The sequence below is a fragment of the Oryzias latipes genome, chromosome 9 (assembly GCF_053564925.1).
Source record: "Oryzias latipes strain Hd-rR chromosome 9, Olatipes_Hd-rR_3.1".
NCBI lineage: Eukaryota > Metazoa > Chordata > Actinopteri > Beloniformes > Adrianichthyidae > Oryzias > Oryzias latipes.
The window spans coordinates 11,623,469-11,646,030 of record NC_136245.1 but is presented as its reverse complement, the minus strand read 5'-3'; the positions used below and the strand labels follow the sequence as shown (position 1 = coordinate 11,646,030).

The 22,562-nt window shown below is 40.5% G+C and overlaps 1 protein-coding gene and 2 long non-coding RNA genes across 4 annotated transcripts in view; 1 reads left to right on the top strand and 2 right to left on the bottom strand.

The window, feature by feature from the left end:
* The window catches only part of galnt9 (polypeptide N-acetylgalactosaminyltransferase 9), a 173,400-nt gene that overhangs the window by 74,385 nt on the left and 76,453 nt on the right, over window positions 1–22,562 (bottom strand). For both annotated transcript variants that reach the window (XM_023958682.2, XM_078952666.1), the window contains one exon: window positions 21,553–21,727. In XM_023958682.2, coding sequence (XP_023814450.1) covers window positions 21,553–21,727 — 175 coding nt within the window. The remainder of the gene's footprint in view (window positions 1–21,552; window positions 21,728–22,562) is intronic.
* On the bottom strand, window positions 11,886–18,330 carry LOC105355864 (uncharacterized). Its single transcript, XR_910185.4, has 3 exons — window positions 15,399–18,330; window positions 14,997–15,280; window positions 11,886–14,456 (listed from the first exon to the last, which is right to left on the bottom strand). It is a non-coding gene; the product is annotated as an uncharacterized LOC105355864 (long non-coding RNA).
* LOC111947922 (uncharacterized) lies at window positions 17,850–20,539 on the top strand. The gene is made up of 3 exons (XR_002873880.2): window positions 17,850–17,958; window positions 18,945–19,160; window positions 19,849–20,539. It is a non-coding gene; the product is annotated as an uncharacterized LOC111947922 (long non-coding RNA).

The following is a 22,562-nucleotide window of genomic DNA, read 5'->3' as shown; positions in this document are numbered from 1 at the left end:
AGCGCGATACGCGCGCCTCAGCGCGGCGCGTGCGTCAGAAGTTTCCTTTCACAACAAACACTGGAGCTCCGCGGACGCCTCTGAGCTCCGCGCTCGCCGCGCGCGCTCACCTTCCTATCTTCTCCGACACATCTGGCCAGGGCGGCTCCAGGGAGGAGCAAATCGTGTCTGTGCAGAGCAATCAGACTTAAAACTGTACGTTTTGTGGATGAGGGGCGGATGCGTTGTTACGTGTGGGAGCCTTCAGACTGCCATTGGCCCCGCAGCTCTATGTGAACGAGCAGCAGCCAGGAGAACATGTCTCCAGCTCACACGGAGGCTGTGAGCTTTTCAATGCAAAAATTCCGGTCAGTCCTTAGAAACCGTTAAAACGACCACGTGGATTTGTGTTTCCAGTCGTGTCCTGACAAAATAAAGGCTGATGTTATTCCCACATGCGCTGTTCTTTCCGTCACGCAGCTGACCGGCTTTTCCAAAGCCGTTGGTGATGGTAGATTTTTTCACGCTGCTTTTAACGATTGCTTTTAACTTGAAAGCTGCATCATATTGTAGCGGCGATCACGTGCACGTTGGGTCTACTGGCACCAAAGGATTCTGGGATGCGGCCGGGCATGCGTGTTTCTTTTTGTTGAACCATGAGTGAAGTGTCTAAAACCTGAAGTGAGGTCCATGCTGTTTGGCTACTTAGTTTGCTAAAAAACAAATGACTCGTGCTTAGTGTTAGATAAAAAATTCAAACTATGCACTGAGTCCGAATGTACATACATGGCGGCCACCAATTAAATCCATAAATTAGCCGCGTCACTGAATAACCTGCAGGGCTTTGAGCGCAGGAAAAAAGTAGCGGCTTATAGTCCGGGAATTACGGGAAGTCGAAAAATCCCTTTTGCTTTTTAGAGTAAATCCTCCTCTCAGACTTGGGTCTCTTTGAAGCCATTGGTTAAAACGTTTTTTGGCTTTATCAATTAGGGGAGTGAAATTTAACAGGCATCTTTCTAAACTATTTTTGGAAATGGTAATGCCTAAGTATGTTACAGTTTCTTTTACAGGAACGTTGCAGATTGTTTTAAAAGTACAATCTTTTACTGAGAGAAGTTCACATTTGTTCAGATTGAGATGTAGACCTGAAACATCAGAGAAAGACTGAATAAGGTTCAGAGCAAAGGAAACTTGACTGCTGTCTTTTAAGAAAAGAGTTGTGTCATCGGCTAGCTGACTAATTAAAATTTATTTATTAAAAACCGAGATGTGTTTTAATTTATGAATAGTGATATAATCAGCAAGGGTTTGAGTAACTAGAAGAAAAAGATAAGGTGAAATAGGTCACCCCTGTCTAATTCCTCTATTCAGATTGAATCTAGGGGAGGTACCATATTTTAGTTTGACAGAGCAGTTAGCATTATTATACAGTGTTTGAACTGTATTACAGAAGAAAGGGTCAAAACCAAATTTATGAAGACAGCTGATGATAAAATTTAGATCAACAGAGTCCAACGCTTTGTAAAAGTCTTAAAAGAGTTCAAAATTTCGATTTCAAATTTAAAAAGTTCCCAGTTTTTACCATAATAGTTTTCTTCTTTTGCTTGATTATAAAAGTAATAGATTAATCCAGACACCTTTTTTTGTACTATGTCTAGTTTAAGCAGTGAGTTATTTAGAATCTAGTAAGCTTTCGTATTTTGGGATTTAGTTTTGGATAATTTAATCTAAATGTTAATATGCAGGGCGTGCATATAATCGTCTATGTTTTTACCTGTGCACTGTGTGCATATAGCAGATCAACTGAGACCCATTTGAAATAACCTTTGTCCTGTGTGGTGAGTTCTGTGAAGAATTTTGTACTGAATAAATTGCAGATTAGGACTTTTGGTTATATTAAAGTCATTCCGACAGATCTGGAGCAAAAATTGATCACTAGAATTCTTTGATAGTTCAGATTCCCATTTTGCCATGGGTGGGTAAATTGTGTCATCTGTGTAAGATATCAGTTTGTAAATTTTGGGAGTAAGCTTTGGATTCTTAAGGTCAATAAAATGTGTTACTGTAGGAGGAAGTTCAATGTCTTTTTGGGTCAAGGAGTATTTAGTACTTATAACTGATTTGCTCTAGAAATTTGTTTTTGGTTTTCTTTTTTTATATGCTGAAACTGTTGGATTCTTTGTTATTTCATGAAGTGAAGTGAATTATGTTCTTGTTAAGTAAGATGTCAGAGTTGTTTCAAATGGGGGTGAGTTTTCATGGAAATATTTTGAAGTTTTTTTTTTTTTGAGAAAATCCCACCAGGCTGTTAGAGATGAGCTGGTATTTAATCTTCTGAAGCACCTCAGATGTTTAATTTTGGAGCTGAAAAAAGGCAAATTTGTAATATCTAAGTTATCACAGAGAGTGTGCTCTATATCTAGTCAAGATTCATCTAACACACCAGGTGTAAGCCATTTTAAGACATAAAGTAATCTGTTTGCAGAGTAGTAAATATTATTATTTCAATTTTTCCATCCTAGACCAATGTCGCAAGAACAGGCAGACAGCTGGATCCAAATGCAACAGGTAAATTATCTCAGCTAAAGTCTACATACCTAAATCAGGGTCCGGGAGGCAGGAGTTGATAACATGCATAAGATCAAAAGAGAAGAGACGGGGTGGTCAATATCCAGGCGAGAGTCTGGGCAGGCGGCAGGCAAACAGAGTCAGGAGCCAGAGTCAGGAACCAGAGTCAGGAGCCAGAGTCAGGAGCCGGTATTGAACGAGCCCCAGGGCAACATTCTTCAAGACCGCAGTATCGTTATGATTTGACCTCAACGGTTCTGCTATCGGTACTGGAGAAATCACTTTTTTGTGTCCCACAAGATAGAAACGTTATCGTACTTAATGATGATATTAATTTCGCTTTTCTCACTGAAGAGGAGAGGTCTGTCTGGCTGTTTGTGTGCACGGGGTCGGGGCTGTTGTTCAGACAGTCCGCGGTGCGCACACACAGGAACGCTACCAAAGATATACGATGGCAGAAAGAGCTAAACGGTCCAAAATGCAGCTCTTTCCTCTCTGTGCTGCGGCTCTCTATGTTTTTGTAAAATAACTATCATGTTTTCAGATTGTCGTGGTGCCTTTAACACCGTCAGGTAGAGCGAGCAGGCAGGAGGAAGAGACCAGCATGAGCATGTGGAGGGGGGCTGCAGCTGTGAACGCCAACCAGTCTGTTATGGGACGGAAGTTTTTCTAAAAAGACAGTCAGTGGCGATTTCATTTCATTTTTTCTAACACACCTACTGTTGCGGCTCCCTGTGCTTTCATCTCAGTGGGAAACTGATCCAAATAACTCTTTGAGAGGTATAGGTTGCCAACCCCTGGTCTAGCATATTCCAGGTTTGTATTGTAACATTATCATGTATAAAATAAAATGTTTTGTTAAAAAAACAATGTTGTTGCATAATGAGGAAATAAGACACTTTATGTTCTTAATATGTTCTTGCATAATAAAAGTAGTTAGAAGCAACAGCGTACACAACCATAATGTTGATGAGTCTAAAGTTTAGCTACTCATGACTAAACACGATAAGCAGCAGGGATAAGAAACTGATGGTCCATAAACTGTTTTGCCTTTCAAAATAATAATGATTGCAACTCTAACAAAAAAAAAAGTTTTAGGATCATGTATCTATAATCAAGGATCCCCCAAAACTTGGCAAACTTTGGACTTGTCTCTTTTTTTTTATCTTAAAGGGCCCATATCATGCTTTTCTGAATCCTTTAACTGTCTGCTCAACTAAACAGTGGAGCAGATTTAGAAAACATATTAAAAACATTGATTGTGTATATTGCTCCCTCAAGGAAAAATCACTACTGCATGAGTTTGATTGTCATGTCAGCAGTTTCTATATGGCTGCAAAATGCTGAGATATCAAAAATGGTGACAGGTAGCTTTTATTTTGTCTTAAGGAGGTTTTAGTACAGTCAGCAATTATGCAGGTCACTGAAAGGAGTTCAACCGCTCTTGGTACAATTTGTCAGAACCTTTTAACTTTAACCATACGCCCCAAAAACTGGTGACGTGCACTGGGTGCAGACATGTTACAGAGGCAATTTACTTGATCCACTACAGCAGCAAAACATTTATAAAAGCAAGTTTTGTAAACCCAGGTGCTCATTGTGCATAATAACTGAATTTTAAAGGAATTATTAGGAGTTTGACTACAAATTGTTCTGGAATATAAGTCACAGAAGCCAAAAAAAATCATAATAAAATAAAAAGTCATATATACCGTAAATTCCGGACTACAAAGCGCACCCGATTACTAGCCGCACCCACCCATTTTCACGTGTTAAACTACTTTTATACATACACAAGCCGCGTCGGAGTACAAGCCGCATGTATACGGCAACATTGTCATCCTGACAAATCACGTCCTGACTCCCAGAGTAAGTGTGATTCATTAGCACACAGTGGGTGGAGTCAGCTTTGCCTCAGGCTCATGTAATTGTGTTTATCTACATCTGCCAAACAGCATGGAACTCTATTCTGTTCACAAGTTCCTCAGTTATGGTTATTTTTATTTATTTATTTTATTTATTATTATTTTTTTTTAACTTATTGACAATCTAGGTATCATACATAAAATTGCAAACAGTAACCATATAATCAACATTACATCCCTCAGTTATGATGAGGAAATTTACATCCGCGATCCCCCATTTCCCATGAGTCTTAGGGGCTAAAGGCGGGGCCAATGCCCGGCTCGCCATACTGTTGTACATGTTTAAGAATGAGCAAGTATCAGCAGTGCATGGAGGGGTGAACGGGTAAAGCTCTCCTTCCGCTTGTGTCGTGGCAGCGTTATGGTACTAACAGGGCTGGTTAAAAAACACACTAGTAAAATAAAGCAGCGACGACTGAAAAGCGCGCGCCTCAGCGCGATACGCGCGCCTCCTCGTGGCGCGTGGGTCAGAAGTTTCCTTCCACAACAAACACTGTTGCTCCGCGGACGCCTCGAGTAAGCCCTGGCTGCAGCCTGCAGAATGGCTCGACGCCTCTGCGCTCCGCGCTCCCGCGCTCTCCTTGTCTCCCCTTCCTATCTACTCCGACAGCTCTGGCCAGGGCGGCTTCAAGGAGGAGAGCTTCGTCCCCATTGCGCCGGTGAACGGAGCAAATCGTGTCTGTGCAGAGCAATCGGACTTAATACTGTACGTTTTGTGTATGAGGGGCGGATGCGTTGTTACGTGTGGGAGCCATCGGCCCCGCAGCTCACACGACACGCAGTCTCCAGCTCACACAGAGGCTGTGAGCGTTTCAATGCAAAACTCCGCTCAGTCCTTAGAAACCGTTAACACGACCACGTCAATTTGTGTTTCCAGTCGTGTCCCGACAAAATAAAGGCTGATGTTATTCTCACATATTTACGTGCAGCCAGCCGAGTCACTATGACTCAGAGGTAAATTCACTCCTGAGCATGCGCTGTTCTCTCCGTCACGCAGCTGACCGGCTTTTCCAAACCCGATGGTGATGGTGGATTTTTTCACGCTGTTTTTAACGATTGCTTTTAACTTGAAAGCTTCATCATATTGTAGTGGCGATCACGTGCATGTTGGGTCTAATGGCACCAAAGGATTCTGGGATGCGGCCGGGCATGCGTGTTTCGTTTTGTTGAACCATGACTGAAGTGTCTAAGACCTGAAGTCAAGTCCATGCTGTTTGGCTGCTTAGAGGTGTGTTGAAAAACAAATGACTTGTGCTTGGTGTTAGATAGAGAATACAAATCATTCACTGTGTCCGAAAATGCGTACATGGCTGCCGCCAATTAAAACCATAAATTAGCCGCGTCACTGAATAAGCCGCACGGCTGTAAGCGCAGGAAAAAAGCAGCGGTTTATAGTCCGGAAATTACGGTAAGTCACTCTGGAGTGTAGTCGCACTTTTGGGAAAATATGGAATTAAACAGTGGAACAAGAACGGACATTTCATCCTGAAAGGCAAATCATGATAACGGAATAAATAATAACTGACTGAATATACACACTTCTCTACACGTTGCTTATTTAGCTTCCTGAAACATTGGAGGAATCTATATTACTGTAACACATGAACAATTATCCAGATAATCATAGCATAAAGAACATGCTAACAAGTCAACTAAACTATAACTTCAAATCACTAAATCTGATTCTTCATCCTCTATGTCACTTTGGAACAAACCTGACAAGCCCGGTGTAATGCTACGTTCACACACAAAGTGGCTGCTTGGACGCATGTTGCCAAGGCGGTGTGAACCTGGCCGAGGACAGTGTGGTGCTTCCTTTTCTGCATTGTTATCAGTGGAAAATACTGATTAACACACCTACAGTGCGTTGTTGCTGCTATTTACTTTAAAAAAAAAATCACATTTGTCACACCTGGGAAGAGGTCACACCCCTTCCCCAAACTGAAAAAAAAGCTACTTATACTCCAAAAGATGTGCTTTGCCTTTTTTTTTTTTCATGCCTTTTTTTTTTCATATAATTTTTCATCTCTCATTTACAATTAGACTTTGCCCTCCAGGTCAAAGACAGTGTCCTGCATTCATTAAGGTGATATAGTGTAAAGCACGTCTTTCATTACAACCTCCCCACAATGACAATTATATCAGCATTTTTCTCATCGCAAAGTTACTCTGCTTATCATTAATAATCTGAGATTGCATTGCTGCAGAGGCTTCAAAAACCAGATAAATAATAATTTTCCTTTCACTGATGCTCATTTAAAGCTGGGAATATAGAAGACCTTAATTAGACCAAACACTTAGGTCTTACTATCAATTCTGTGTACCTGCAGAACGCAGCAGCAGATGGGTATTGTCTGAAGTACAATGAAGAATAAAAATGAAGTCATATACTGACAGAGTGAACATTTAGTTGACCTGACTTGACCTGAGGCTAAGCAAAAGCATTGAATATGTTTAAACATGTTACATGTTTCAACGGACGCGTTCCGTCTTCGTCATAGTTGTCATCACGTCATGACGAACACAAAAATGTTGTTGTCACTGTTCGCTGCTGGAGGATGTGGCTCCAGGAATGAGAGAGGAGGAAGGCCCTCTCATCACGGTTCATGGAAGTGTGGGCTTGCTTTCGGATCTCCACCGCCTCCATGATCCATCTGCAATGTCTGTTTTCTTCAGTGCAGATGACTTTGGCCTTTTCCCAGTTCATGATATGGTTTACCCGCTTGGAGTGGTCTGTTATTGCAGATTAAATGTTTTCTTGAGATGCCTGTTGTTGTCCTGCTTTTGTTAGACTTTTCCCCGTTTCCTTTTCCCATTTGATCAGTGTCCTGTTTCTCAGATGTATGTTTTATTACAGGTGTGACATGGTATTTCATAAATGACGTTGCTTTTATTGTTTTTCTCGATATTGTCTTTTGGGTGTACCAGGGATTGTCTGAGTTTTTTTATGCGGTTTGACTGAAGTGATGTGGTGACGAAAACAGACATCACGGATGGATCGTGGTGGTGGAGATCCAAAAGTGAGCCCACACAGCCATGAACCAGGATGAGTGGGCCTTTCTGCTCTCCCATACCAGGAGCAATATCCTCTAGCAGCGAACGGACAGGGGTGGAGTCACCTGTCTAAGGCCGGCTTTACACTGCAGGTCTTGATGCCCATATCCGATTTTCTGACTATATCCGATTTTTTTGACGACCCGCTTACATCATCTTTTAAAAGTGACCCGTATCTGATTTTTGCATTTACACTATACAATGCTGAAACTGTCAAACGTAGAAGTTCTGAGGACTACGTAGCAGCATTTCTGCCTTCCACGGACATCCTTTGGACTTTTGTGACTGCGTTGTCATGGAGGCAAGGCGGCGACGGAAAGAGGCGTTGCCTTGGGCGCTCCAGACGGGATGCACGGGGGAGGAAAAGAAGGAGGGCTGGTCGGCCGTCTTATGTGCTCTCTCTGAGTTTTGAATGAGGAAGTGTTTGCAGACGTTGTGCTGTACTAACAGTTTGATCCAAGTGTTGAACCTTTCCTGAGCAATGACACACGGGAGAATTCCTCGGGGTTCTCTTTTCTGTTCTGAACCCTCAGCCTCCAGTGGGCTAAGAAAGACTACAAAACTTTTGGGCGAGACACCTTATTTTTTATTTACGGTTCTCCGACAGTCCCCCGCTCTGCGCTCACACCCGCTCTCCTCTCCTTAAGTTACACGCACACACACGCAAGCACGCGCGCGCGCGCACACACACACACACACTGTCCCCATCATACACGCCCCCCCAAAAAATAAACAGCTTCTAGCTTGTTCCATAGCAACGGTGTCCCGCTTGATTAGTTACCGTTTGCGTCCCGACCGGGACCGGACCGGACCGGACATAACATCGGTTTCCAACTACGGTCTGAAGCCTGAGGCTGAAAGGTAACACGCTGACAGCAAAATCAGCGCACAAAAAGCACCTTAACAAGTCATGTGATCTCAGTTGGTGGTGTCCTGAATTGACATCACTGATGTACGACTCGCATTTACTGGGGAATATCCGATTTGTCTGCTTACATGGCACACGCAAATGCACGTATCCGATTTATTTCCGATTTATTTCCACATATGAGAGAGGCCTGTATCCGATCTTAGAAAAACGGAATCCATGCGCTTTTGTCCTGCTTACACATTCACCAGTCATATCCGATCTGTGCCACATGAGAGGAAAAAATCGGAATTGGGTCACTTGAACAATGCAGTGTAAAGGCAGCCAAAGTCTGACAGATGACTCAGCCTATGTGACAATAAACAGTTTTTATATAAGTCATGCACAACCACCTGATGATGACTCTGACAAAGATGGAACGCGTCCGTCGAAATGTGTAAGGCATGTTTAAACATAACCCGTGTCTGATAACAATAGAACCAACAAGTCAGTAAGTAACAGACACTATGAACTTTATTGCATTAAAAGCATGGAAATCACAAATCCCTCGCATGAAAAAGCACATTCCTTTCAAATCCCCATAAACCATTACACTGTCAGAGAATAAGGAACCAATCTGTATTTTTGCTTCAGGAATAATGTGGACTATTAATTCATTCCAGGGTAACTGCACAGCCCTTCAGAGGGACAGACCTTGCCAGTGAATCTGAGTGCTGCAGGCGAGAGTTTAATATGCACAAGGTCAACGAGGGAGATTCACCACAACTACTACAGTAACCATCCATCTCACTTATCACTGTATGTGCCACAATAAATAATAAAATTATGACAAATGGGCTATTCCTTTCTTTCTAAAATATAGAAAGTGTGGATAACAGTAGTAAATCTATCTGAATGAAGGGGAGCAGACAGTTTGCTGGAGTGCTGCAGATAATGCACATGCACACACATATCTGAGCAGTGTGAACTCACTAATTGAAAATGCCTGTCATTCTTTCCATCCCTGCATCCCTTTACGCAGCAACAGCTAAAGAAAATTCAGAGCGAAACTGCTCAGCTTCTCATTGACTTCTGTAAATAAAGCCTCACACAAAGGCAGATCTGCAGGCAGATGCACCTGAGGATAAATAATGTAAGAGGAAGATGAAGGATGATAAATGTGAGACATTGTGTGTTTTGGGTTGGTGATGGGGAAGGGGGTGGTGGTGCAGCAGATTCACACACTGGCAGCAGATGAGCTGAGTCTTTGGCTCATACAGTAAAAAGAGGGAAAGCTGGCAGTGTGGTTGGTGTGATGACAGGGACGGTAGATGCCTCATTTGAAGTAAGAGAGGTTAGGTTATATGTGGGCAGAACATGCACATCTATTTCTGAAAAGAGAAGATGGAGGAAACAGATAAGGGAAGCATGATGGTATCAATTATCAACTATAATGCCCCTGCAGGCAGCTTTCTTGCTGTTTGTCACCTGGGTGACCTTCCTTGTGCAGCCTTTGGTCGTGTAGTTCTGAGCCACAAAGGGTCTGCTGAGTGGCGATTTTGAAGGCCACCTTTACAAGAGTTGCAGACATATCCATCTATCTGTCAATCCATCTTTCAGTTCATCCATTTGCCTGCCCAGGGGTGGGCAATTCCAGACTTCGAGGGCCAGTGTCCCTGCAGGTTTTTGGTGTGTCCTTGCTTTAACACAATCATGACAAACATGACTGTGTCATCAACAGAGTTGTGCAGACCTTGGTGATGTGGGGATGATGATTGTTAGGTGTTTTGAAACAGGGAAATATACAAAACCTGCAGGACTCATAAGGACCAGAATTGCCCAGCCTATAATTATGTATTTGTAGATGTTTTCTGTGTTTTGGAGACTGACAACTATTAATGGAAATGTGCTTAAAACCACTTCTGCTTCAAACTTACCTTAAGTAGCATCTACTTCAAAACAAAAACATAGGTAATTTCTTTCATAGCTTGAAAAAAAAAAATCAGGCATCAAGGTGTTAATACAATTAATAACTAATTCTTTTTTCCTTCTATTTGTCTGTCTTTTTTAAATTTTTGGAAAAATGGACATCCTGCTGATTTTGAGAAACCCAGCCCTAACTCCTGCTGATTACAAAATAAACCAGACCAGGCTGTGGCTGCTGTTGCCACTTTTAAAACAAAGAACAGAGCTAGCCTCAATATTGAGCATGACTTGAGAGTTGCAGCCACAAACCTGCAACCTCGTTTTGAAACGATGTGTAGCGCAAAGCAGGCACATTGTAGCCATTAACACAACTTTTTGTTTCTTTTTGCACATAGGTTCAATATTATGGTTCTTAAAGTGAATGATCCTTTATTTTTTTTCTAGTCTCTAACACAGGGGTCGGGAACCTATGGCTCGCGAGCCATATATGGCTCTTTTGATGGTCACATGTGGCTCGCAGACAAATCTTTAATTATAGTTTTTTTTTTTTTTCATTAGACCAGTCCTTCTCGGGCGCGATGCGATGCCAGAGGCGCGCAGTAGTAGCGGTGCTTAGAGAGAGAAATCTGCGCCAGCGCTATCAGTTTACTATTATCTATTATTTCACAGAGTTTGTACCAGCTGGAAACTTGTGAATTGACGTGCCTAAAACTGCGCGCTCCCGTCTCTGAGAAAGAGCGCGCAGATGCGGGGACGGGATGTGTGAGGGAGAAAGCAGAGGGTGGGGGTGAGGGGTTGTGGGGACAGCAGGTGAATCGCGCAGGGATTATAAAAACGTAAAACCCGCTGCCCGTCACCCACTGCGGCGTGTGAGTGTGTGTTTGACTCCAGGTCTGCATGTGATCAGTCTGTCTCACATCTACAGAACATTCAGACCTAAGATCAGGTTTAAAGTCTCAACGCCTGCATGAAGCAGAAACTCACCACGTATCAACCAGACTAGACCATCAGCAAAACTACCACGAGAAATACTCACCATTTATTAGCAACAGCATAACGATGTTATTAAAAAGAATCCACAGACATATTGTACTTTAAAAATGTTGAAATTAAATCAAATGCACACATTCACTTGTATATTTAGTTTTAAACAAATTGTCGCGGACTGAGTTGGATGGCTGTTGAGCCGCGTTAAAAGTTCTGGAGTTCATTGAACGCGTCAAGCAGAGATCTGATTGGCTCTCAGTTCTGTCGCTCAGCCTGTTGTTAGGTAGTTTGGACCAATGGGGTTCAGCTATGGGCCGAATAAGGGAAATGGGAGGGGCTGCAGCGGTAGCAGGGGAATATAAAGTTGGGAGAAGCGCACTCGTCTCGGCGGGAGAGATTCAGGAGTTGCTGAATTAATTGTTCGGCGTTTGTTGCGGTCTGCAGTAATCGGAATAAAGAACTTTAAAAGAGGTTAAGTCTCCGTGCCTCAGTGTGGGAAAGGGACACTACATTATTGTATGGCTCTTTCGAAATTACATTTCAAAATATGTGGCATTTATGGCTCTCTTGGCCAAAAAGGTTCCCGACCCCTGCTCTAACAGCAGGAATGTTTAAGATTTTAATATGGTATTAAAGTTTAACACAAAGATTTTTCTTCCTTAAAAGGGGGGAACAAGAAAAAACATTTGAGAACCACTACCTTTGTACTTTGTACTAAATTTTGTACTTACAAAAATACATTTTAAGAGTCCGGCCTGTTTCCTGTTTTTGCAGCTCTTTGCCGCCAAATCGACGCATAACAGACTGAAAATAGAACTGCGTAAAGGTTGCGTTGCACAGGGATGGACGTCAGACACAGAGATGCACCGCAAACGGACCAGTGTAAATGGGGCATTAGGGAGCCCTCACAATTCTGTCAGTTTCCTGTGTGTCATGGCTCAAGTTTTGATGAGTCAAAGTATCTTGTTCCAGCATGTGTGTCCTTGGTGTGGGTCCATTAAATACAGTGCAGATTTTAAAGGTTATTCAGAGTCAAAATAAAATGACCATCACACTACCACTTGACTGTTGGTATACTTTGATAATTACTTTTCCTAAAAAAAAGGAAATTTTAGTTATTTTAATTATTCCTATAAAAAATGTCACATTAATAACATGATTTACATTAATAAGAAAAGGTTCAGCCATTTATACAATAATATCTGCATGTTTGAAGCAGAACTTGAATAGCCTCCATGCCTTATGTTCATATTTGTCTACATTTTATTTATCAGACATCCTAAATTGCATCCAGAAAAGCAATTACTGACTTTATAGGCTAACTGTCCCTACTTTCTTCATCCCTCTGTGTCCAGTTGCTGCCTCTAATACAGCAGAAGCTACACCTCATCTTCAAACACTGTCAGCATGACAAGCTCAACTTAAGTGTCTATTATTTCCATTTGTGTGCCTTGTTTGTCTCTAAACTCCAGCAGCAGTCAGGCACATGACTGAGACCCAGAGAAGTCATTTCACAGAAGAAAAATTAGCAAAGAATCTGCAGGTTAAACAATGTTAAATAATAATGTTAAAGTGTTCAACACTGAAGCCTCCTTTTTAATTACACTCTATGTTGCTTTCACATTATTTGGGTCTGACCTGTCAATAGTGCCTCTGTGTAAGGCAGGTTGTGTTTAAGTTAGTAGTTTATTTAATCCAAGCACAATTAAATACTAGATATGCGATAATGCTGATGTGAATGCTGTAAGCTGAATATTTCAACTGAAGATGCTAGTGCTTGTAGCTGAAAATGCTTAAACAGAAAGATAAAAATGCTGGAGCTGATAGCTGAAAACGCTAAAGCTAAATGCTTGCTAAAATATTAGCTAAATGTCATATTAGCAACAAAAAACAAAAACAGGTAAAATGTCTCATTTAGCCAAAACAGCTAGAATACTTCTAAAATATTAGCTAAACTCAAAATTAGCCTAAAAAAATCTATTAAAAGTCTTGGTTCTTCTCAATGTCTTGGTAACGCTTTATAATAAGAGTCCTTAATAGACTATTTATACGTCATTACCAAATCCTTAATAAACTATTTACAAAAAATTAACAAGCACTAGAAATGTCTTAGTAAGCTTCTTATAAGTACATTTATTAGCATGAATAAGTCCTTAATAAACTATTTATAATAGATTAACAAACACTAGTAATATTTTAGTAAGTTGCTTATAAGTAAATTAATTAGCATTTGTAAATGTCTTACAACTGACTTATGAGTTTAATTAAGCTGTTTATATATACATTAACATATCCCTTAATAAACTACTTATAAGACATTAAAAAGCACGAGTAATGTGGCATTAAGATGCTGATAAAGACATTTATTAGCATTTGTTAATCCTGTTCACAAGCTATTTATAAATTGCTTGTATGGGATTAATAAACATATTAACAGTGTTCTTATTAACAGTTTATTGAGTGTTTTGCAGCCCCCCAATCTAAAGCGTGACCAAATAGCGGTTGATCTTTACAAACCATTTATAAATTGCTTGTATGGGATTAATAAACATATTAACAATTCCCATGTCAAGCTGGACTGCATTTTTTTTAAGTCCGGCTGATGTGACTCAACCTCAATACTACACCACCTGGATGAACGAGAACCTTCATTGACAGTTTGAGTGTTTTGCTGCCTCCTAAGTGTGGGCTATGTTCTGCCACAAAGAACCACAAAGTACAGAATATGAAAAATGACCTTTATAACATTAACCACAGCCACAAACATATAACTTGCTTCAACACATCACAACCACATTACAGATTGTGCCTTGTATAACATTTAGAACTTAACAACTTACAATACACTTTAAAATGTTTAAACTCAGAATCTGCCCTTTCCAAGGGCAGTAACTGTCGACTTTTTTTAAAAGTCTCAATTCTATCTTCAATATGTAAATCACCATAAATTATGCTGATGCAAGCCTTTGTGACGTCACTTAGCTTCTTTTTTGTACTGTGGAGTTGTTTCAGCTCTGTATACTTCTGTGGGGCTACAATGGCAAGTTCTGCCACCGCAGCACTGCAAACAATTGTGTTCCTATCAACTCCCACTTTTTGAAATGCTGAGGACAATGTCCGTCCTTTGTTGTAGGGCTTGAGCACCTTCCGGTAACGCTCCACCACCTCATCTGGGACACGTGCGGAAACATAGAAATGGTGGTTAAGCAATGTTTTTAAATTTTGTACTCATGTACACATTTATCAACTCATGTGGTCTCTGCATTAACTCTGCATTCCCTGAACCTGTTAATCAATATGCTGACAAACTCCCACTGACTCTGATTGTCAAACATATATGTTCCTAATATTATGGTCTATCCCAGTGTTTTTCAACCAGTGTGCCGCGGCACACTAGTGTGCCCTTGGAGATGGTCAAGTGTGCCGTGGGAAATTGTCCTCATTACCTGATTTAACAACATTTTCCATCTCCAGGATTTCACCCAAACAGGCCCTGATAAAACACTAAGAAATTAGCTACATGAAAGATCATAAAATACTTTTTTTTAATGCTGGTGTGCCGCGGGATTTTTGTCAAGGTTAAAGTGTGCCGTGGCTCAAAAAAGGTTGTAAAACACTGGTCTATCCGTCTCGTAGGGAACAGACAAGAAAAATTATTTCTCAAGAAAATTAAACATTTAATTTAGGAAAAGCTCAAAATTTCAAGTTACCTCTTCTGACACGTTTGCGGGCTTTGTTTTGTCTCTTCTTTCCACTCTCACCTCTTTTTTTGACTCTTTTTTTTCCTTCATTTTTTGGTGTTCCTTTCTTTTTTTTCCCTTCTTTTTCTTCTTCTTCTCCTCTTCATCTGAAGATGAAAACTCAGACGAAGAGTCACTCCAGTCGGAAGAACTGCTTGATGAACTTGCAGATGAACTTGACTGAACTTTGGAAGTTTTTTGTTTTTTCCCATGCAGCATTATGTCACTTGTGGAGGCTTGTGGAGGATATTTTGCTGCAGAACAAAAATATAATTGTTGCAACCCAAAAGCACAGTGTAAATTTTAATCTATTACTTTTATCAAGGAAAGACAACAACACTGCTTGTAGAATGAGTTGTTGCTTGCACATACCTAGCTGTTCTTTCAGAAAATCTTTCTCAGCTGACAGCTCTTTGATGAGCTCCTCCTGCCTCTGAACTTTTTCTGTCAGCTTTTTTATGTCTTGTTGCTGTTTTTTTTGCAACAAGGTGGGTAGTAGGTGACACTTCAGGCAGATCTGTGAGGGAAAAAAATACAAGTTTGCCATTCAAAAGACTATTTGATTAGGGATGGGTATCGAGCCGCGGTACTGAACGAGCCCCAGGGCAACATTCTTGTAGACCACAGTATCGTTAAGATCTGACCTCAACGGTTCTGCTATCGGTACTGGAGAAGTCACATTTTGTGTTGCATGTTTGTGTCACACAAGATATAAGCTAGAGCTGTGACAGTGTGGGATTTTTGATGAAGCAGCAGGAGTCGCGGTGTCTCAATTAATCGACCCCGTTATAACCTTAACAATACCCATCCCTATATTTGATATTGGTAGAAAACATTAAAACAATTCAAAGAATACAAATCATCAACATGAAAAAATGATCAATTGTTTATTTATGATCTCAAAAAGTGCAGCTGTTTTACTGTGTTGAGGAGTGGGGGTGTGTATATGCTGGGGACCGCGCATGCGTGTGTGAGAGGAGGAGGGAGCGGATGCAGCGAAGGAGGGAGATGAGCATGTACAGCGTGAGAGGGGGGTGTGTGTTCATGTTGTGTGTGTTCGGAGGAAGGAGAACCATAATAAAGAGAAGGTGTCCCCCCAGAAAATCTGTTAGAGTCTTTATTAACAGCGTAATTGCGGCTGTGCTCCTAGCTGCCTGCAACCACCACCCCTCCCCTTCTCCTCACACACGCGCCATCTTCTCTAAGACTATGTTCACACTGCAGGGCTTGATGCTCAATTCAGATTTTTTTTAAAAATCAGATTTTTTTGCAAGGCCGTTCACATTTCCAATTAAATCCGAACTTTTCTGATCTCCTGTGTGACCGTGAAATGACCCAAAAAGGACCCGCATGCGCAGAAGAGTACTCAACAGTGAACGACATTACTCGTTGTTTGCGGAAGTAGCTAACGTTAGCAACGGATGTCAACAACAGTGTTGTCAACAACGGAGGTCTTTTTGCATTCTATTTATTTTCATGAAGGAGCCAGCACAATTACAATCTTCTCATTTTAAGAAGGCATTGGAGCCAGGATCGTCTGGACCCACTGTTGTGGAATGAGGACGTTTATGTGCTGGGGCGAGCGTGTGTGTGTGAGACAGAGAGAGAGAGGAGAAGAGCGCGTGCAGTGGTACAGATTTGGGGGGCGCATTCATGTTGTGTGTAATGGAGAAAGGAGTACTGTAATAAAAGAAGGTTTACCCCAGAATAAATGCTATTGACTCTTTATCACCCCTTTCTGGAGAATCTAAGGGTCAGAAGGGGGAAGTGAACCCCGGACGAGGATCCGCCTTCGGTTCCCCACGCTTCTGACCACGGTCGGAAAGGGAGAAAGAAAAAAAAAGTAATCGCGGGAAAGGTTCAACACCACGCTCTGCCATTTCGCTGGAAATAATTTCAAAAACCGATAAGAACCCTTGAGTTTGGTTGTGTGGGGCAAAAAAAATCAGAATTGGGTTGTTTCAGCCTGCAGTGTGAACGTAGCCTATGTCATAGGCTACGTCAATAGGCTATTTGTTATATATCACTGTTACAAACTAAGTGATATATGACAAATAATAGTAAACCAATAATGGCGCAGATTTTTCCAAGCTCTGAGCCGCCGCCCCCGTTAAATTTGCCATATTGCTCATGCCTAAAACCGCTTCTGGAAAGCCTGGAAAGAAATATTTGTTTGTAACTTACCAGAGAGATGTGTCTCGTCTCTTTGCTTCCTCTTCATGCTTTTCTTCATGCTTTTCTTCGGCTCGGGTGACTCGGCCCTGCCAACTCCAGAGCGGGTAATCATGCGGCTTCAGACTTGTGGGATGGACACATGGATAGCTACTCTTCTTACGTTTAGAAACGATTTAATAAAAGCTGCGCCTGCGCACTAAGAAAATGTAAGCAACCAATCAGGTAGCATTTACTTTTATCAACATTGTCGATAATGATTGGACATTTGAGCACGGGCGGCAAAAGACTGGCAATAAATTCAAACTGGTTGAATGAAACTCAGGAAAGGAGCTTTCATTAACATTAAAAAAATGACCCTGGTTACCAAACTGAGGAAGCTCATTTTTGCGGGCAAGTCTAAAAGAAAAGCATTAAAACTGATCAAATGGATGCAAAAAAATCATCTTTTAAGAAGGGAAATGAAATGCAGCATCTGTCACAGGAAAATGACATTGGAAACAGGGAAGACAAAAGACCATTACACCTGGTAAGTATGTTTTTGTGTTGTTTTACATGATGGCTGCAGTTATTAAAAGTAAATGTTGTGTTTGTGATTTTGGTGAAACATATTAGGTTGATGTAGTTTTACTTTGCAGGAAATGTCAGCGGGCTGTGCATAGAGGAAAAAAAAGGGTGAAATCGATTCGACACAAGTCAAGTCAAGTCAATTCCAGCGTTCAAAAATATCCCTTTTTGACTGGATGCAGTTCATATACAGGTATGTGACGGTCTCAAACTATGATATTCCCACCATTGCTTTTTAAGGTGGTACACATAAAACAAGGACACTCTTCAGCTTCATACCTGTTCCATTGATTAAACAGTATTGCTCATGTACATTTTGTTGACCTTTCTTTTGTTTAGGTTTAATGATGTTCAAAGATTGTACCAAGATGTTGTATAAGATATGTTTTTGGCGTAGGAGCAAGCATGCGGAAAGGACAAAAATAGATAATGAATAGAAGGATATCATTAAATTGAACTACATTAATCGAACAGATAAGAAATTATATGTTATGGCAGCTAGAAAAAATATATCAATATAGAGTTCTTGATATAAATGTATTCATAATACCCCATATTAATACCTCTATGTCAGAGGTGGGCACTGAGGGCCGCAATCCTGCATGTTTTCCAGCATACCCTGCTCTGGCATGTTCTGATTGGCTGGACACACCTGAACCAGGTAATCAGCCATGAGTAGGGCAAGATTATTGGCTGGACACACCTGAACCAGGTAATCAGCCATGAGTAGGGCAAGAGTATCTGGAAATCATGCAGACACACCGGCCCTCGAGGCCTGGAATTGCCCACCCCTGCTCTATGTATTAATACCAAAGTAGTAAAGAATTGATATTATAAATCCATACACTGTATTAATACATAAAGGTATTAATGTACAAGTTTTCTAAGAGAAAGGCCAAATGCTAAATATTTATGAAGGGGTATGGATGAAAAATTTTGTGGTAGAGTATTTTTAAACCATAGGTTTTTGTCTGTTCCTGATCAATTACACCTTGAATATTCAGAAACGCAGTTTTAATTTTAAATTATTTTCTATACGTCCTCTATTATGAAAAAAATTCTACAAGATCATGTTAAAAACACCAAAAAATATTTTCATTGGAGTGTGTGTTTAAGGCAATTGGAGCTTTTTGGACATCAAAAAATTTGTACATAGCAGAAATGTTTTCTCTTTTCCAGATTTTCTCAAGGTTTGCATCTACCGCAGATTGATATGATGGCAGATAACATAGCAGCAAGTTCCACCACTCTCACAAAAATGGCAAAAAAACTACGCCAGCATTACACGCATGCATTACTGCTGTTAAAAGAATGAGGCGGCACAAGGGACAAATCATTGGGGGACAACACAAATTTGTTGTGATTGATGAGAGTCACTTCCGACATAAAAGAAAGGTAAGGAGAAGGCAGCATATAATATGCAGAAAGTGACTATTCGCACAAACATTTCTAAATCATGTGACCATTGCTAAAGGTTTTTCTTGGCCGCATGAACCCAGAGAGGGTTTGGGGTTACGGTTAAGGCAAGGGTCAGATTAATTCACCAAATGGCTTCCAAGCACGGCTGTTTCAGCAGCTCACCTCTCCCCCAGGAGATAGGTCAACTGCAAAGAACACATTTCACACACCTATGGTGTGTAACGGCTAATGGGACTTTAAATTTAAATACACGTGACCATCAACCAAATCCAGCCTTGGATGCACTTAAAATAAATGTGGGCATGCAGCGATGTGCATCTTGGTTGCACGTATTACCAACGTGTGGCCAATCTGAATTTCCATCAGTTTTTGTGCTTGGCCTCACATAAATAAGTGTGAATAACATCAGCCTTTTGAAAAAGCCCCAAATAAAGACATTTAATAACTTCTTTACTGAAACAAGCAAAGGCATTTGTATTTGGAAACAACTTTCATAAAAACAGTATTCTTGATCAAATAGGTGTACATATAATGAAAATCTCAGAATATTAATTCTTGCACAATTAGTTGTTTTCTTTTATTTACATAAGAACAATTTCATAAGCCTATAATTTTTGTACATCCTCATTTTGTGTTAATCCTTTTCTTTAATTTTTTTAAACAGTATGGGAAAGGAAGAATGGCAGGAGCATGGAAGAGGAAGATGTGGGTTTTTGGCATGCTAGGAGTCCAGGGGCAGAGGAGTGGAAAGCCAGTTTTACGACTTGTGAAGAAACGTACTCGAAGGGAACTTGTACCACTGATTGGCCGCCACGTGAAACCCGGGTCCACTGTTATTAGTGACGAGTGGCGAGCACATCGCATCCTTCCTGCACTTGAGTACAAACAGCTAACAGTTAATCACAGTCAGTTTTATGTAAATCTCAGAACGGTGCTCACACACAACATATAGAAAGGGCATGGCGGACCTATAAAGAGCAAGTATGGAGGCTTAGGGGGAATCAAACTGAAGACATGCTACGGAAGCACCTCTGTTTGATTGAATGGAATGAATGGCTTGCTAAGAAACATCACAGTGGTCCGCTAGGATAATTACTACATGACATAAAGAAAAAGTGCAATTGATGCACTTAATGTTTTTTTTTTTTTAATGTACACAAAATGTTCAGCATGAGTGGACAGTAACCGCCCCTTGGAAAGGGCAGATTCTGAGTTTAAACATTTTAAAGTGTATTGTAAGTTGTTAAGTTCTAAATGTTATACAAGGCACAATCTGTAATGTGGTTGTGATGTGTTGAAGCGCTGTTATATGTTTGTGGCTGTGGTTAATGTTATAAAGGTCATTTTTCATTTTCTGTACTTTGTGGTTCTTTGTGGCAGAACATAGCCCACACTTAGGAGGCAGCAAAACTCTCAAACTGTCAATGAACGTTCTCGTTCATCCAGGTGGTGTAGTATTGAGGTTGAGTCACATCAGCCGGACTTAAAAAAAATGTAGTCCAAATTGACATGGGAACTGTTAATATGTTTATTAATCCCATACAAACAATTTATAAATGGTTTGTAAAGATCAACCGCTATTTGGTCACGCTTTAGATTGGGGGGGCTGCAAAACACTCAATAAACTGTTAATAAGAACACTGTTAATATGTTTATTAATCCCATACAAGCATTTTATAAATGGCTTGTGAACAGGATTAGCAAATGCTAATAAATGTCTTTATAAGCATCTTAATACCACATTACTCATGCTTGTTAATGTCTTATAAATAGTCTATTAAGGACTTATTCATGCTAATAAATGTACTTTTAAGAAGCTTACTAAGACATTTCTAGTGCTTGTTAATGTTTTTTTAAATAGTCTATTAAGGACTTGGTAATGTCTTATAAATAGTCTATTAAGGACTCTTATTATAAAGCGTTACCAATGTCTTTTCACTCTCCTCTACTCTGGTGCTTAAGAGCAGCTGAAAGCTCTTTCACCTAGATACTCATTTATAACTGAAAACTGACTCAAAGATGACATGTCAATTTTGACCAGCGATGTCTTAGCTGAATAACCTGAACAGATAAAAGGGTTGAAGAGCTAGGGATGTCCAAAAAAACAGGAACACTATTATGTGAATGCTCTACAGCATTCACATAATTTGAACAGAAATTGTAATAATAAAATAGTTTGGGTGTTGCTTTTTTGGAGATTGACCTAACGTTGCAAAAGTTTTTGTATAGACACGACTAAATACACATTATAAGGAAAAATATTATCCATTACATCCTTCTGTGCTGAAAACGTCCAATCCACGGCAAAGGTGATATTGGACAGAGCAGCAGGATTGACCTTTTCCAGCCGAACATGACCTTTTCTTACCAGCCAGTGTTAAACTCCACGTGAGCGTCGAAGAAGCCTACAACAGGAGCTGTGGCCGCGTTCCAGCCGTGGATTCTGGCTCGAATCAAGCCCTCGCGCTTATTGTTCCTGACAATCTTAACCAGGCCTGGGTAGCGTTTGTTCACGTACTGGTCCAAGTTGAATTTCAGCTCGACTGAAAGAGTAAAAATCAGAGAAAAGAACAAAATATGTAAATACCAGGTTGTCATGCATTGTGGTTTTCACATTTTCTAAATAACAGCTACCAATTTTCTTTTAAAGTGTTAAGAACTTCGAAGGAAAAAGTCAACGTTTCGCTGGTCTTTGACCTTGAGAAGAGCATACCATCATGTATTTTACAAAATAATCATCTTTTGTACAAGCTACAAATGTAAATCATCCTTGGGATTTCCACTTATTACCTTGGAACTCCTCAACCATCATTGGGAAGCTACTTGCAAAAAAATGTGTGAAAAACGTTTTTAGATTTTGAATCTTAGTGTGGTAAGCTCGCAAAAGCGCATTCATCTATAAATTTTGGGCTCAAGCTGAACACAACTCTATCACATATGATAAGAACATATTAGGAATGTGGAGTGTTAACATAAACCTCAGTTGCCAAGGAAATACATGGTTTGCTTTTCCAGATTTTTCTAAAAATTAGTTAGATATGATCGTCAACCATTTGCAACCAAAAAACAATATGGTTTTATGGAGGTAAAACTAATAGAAAAGTCGCCATTTTGAACGGGTGTTTTTTTTTCTTCAAATTGCATTTGTCACGTGCAGCTCTGACAAGGGTAGTGTCAGGTGAGGAGGGCTGGGGAGCATGAAGGACCCAAAATGCAGAGACGGAGGCAAACGGTTCCAGGGCAAGGGGTTTATTCAATCAACAAAAAGCGCTGCAGAGCAGGAAAACAAAACTAAACTTACTGTGAGCAAAACATGACATGGCAGAAGGGAGTCAGGGAAAAGACGTTAAAGACATGAGTGACGTTACATGAGAGACA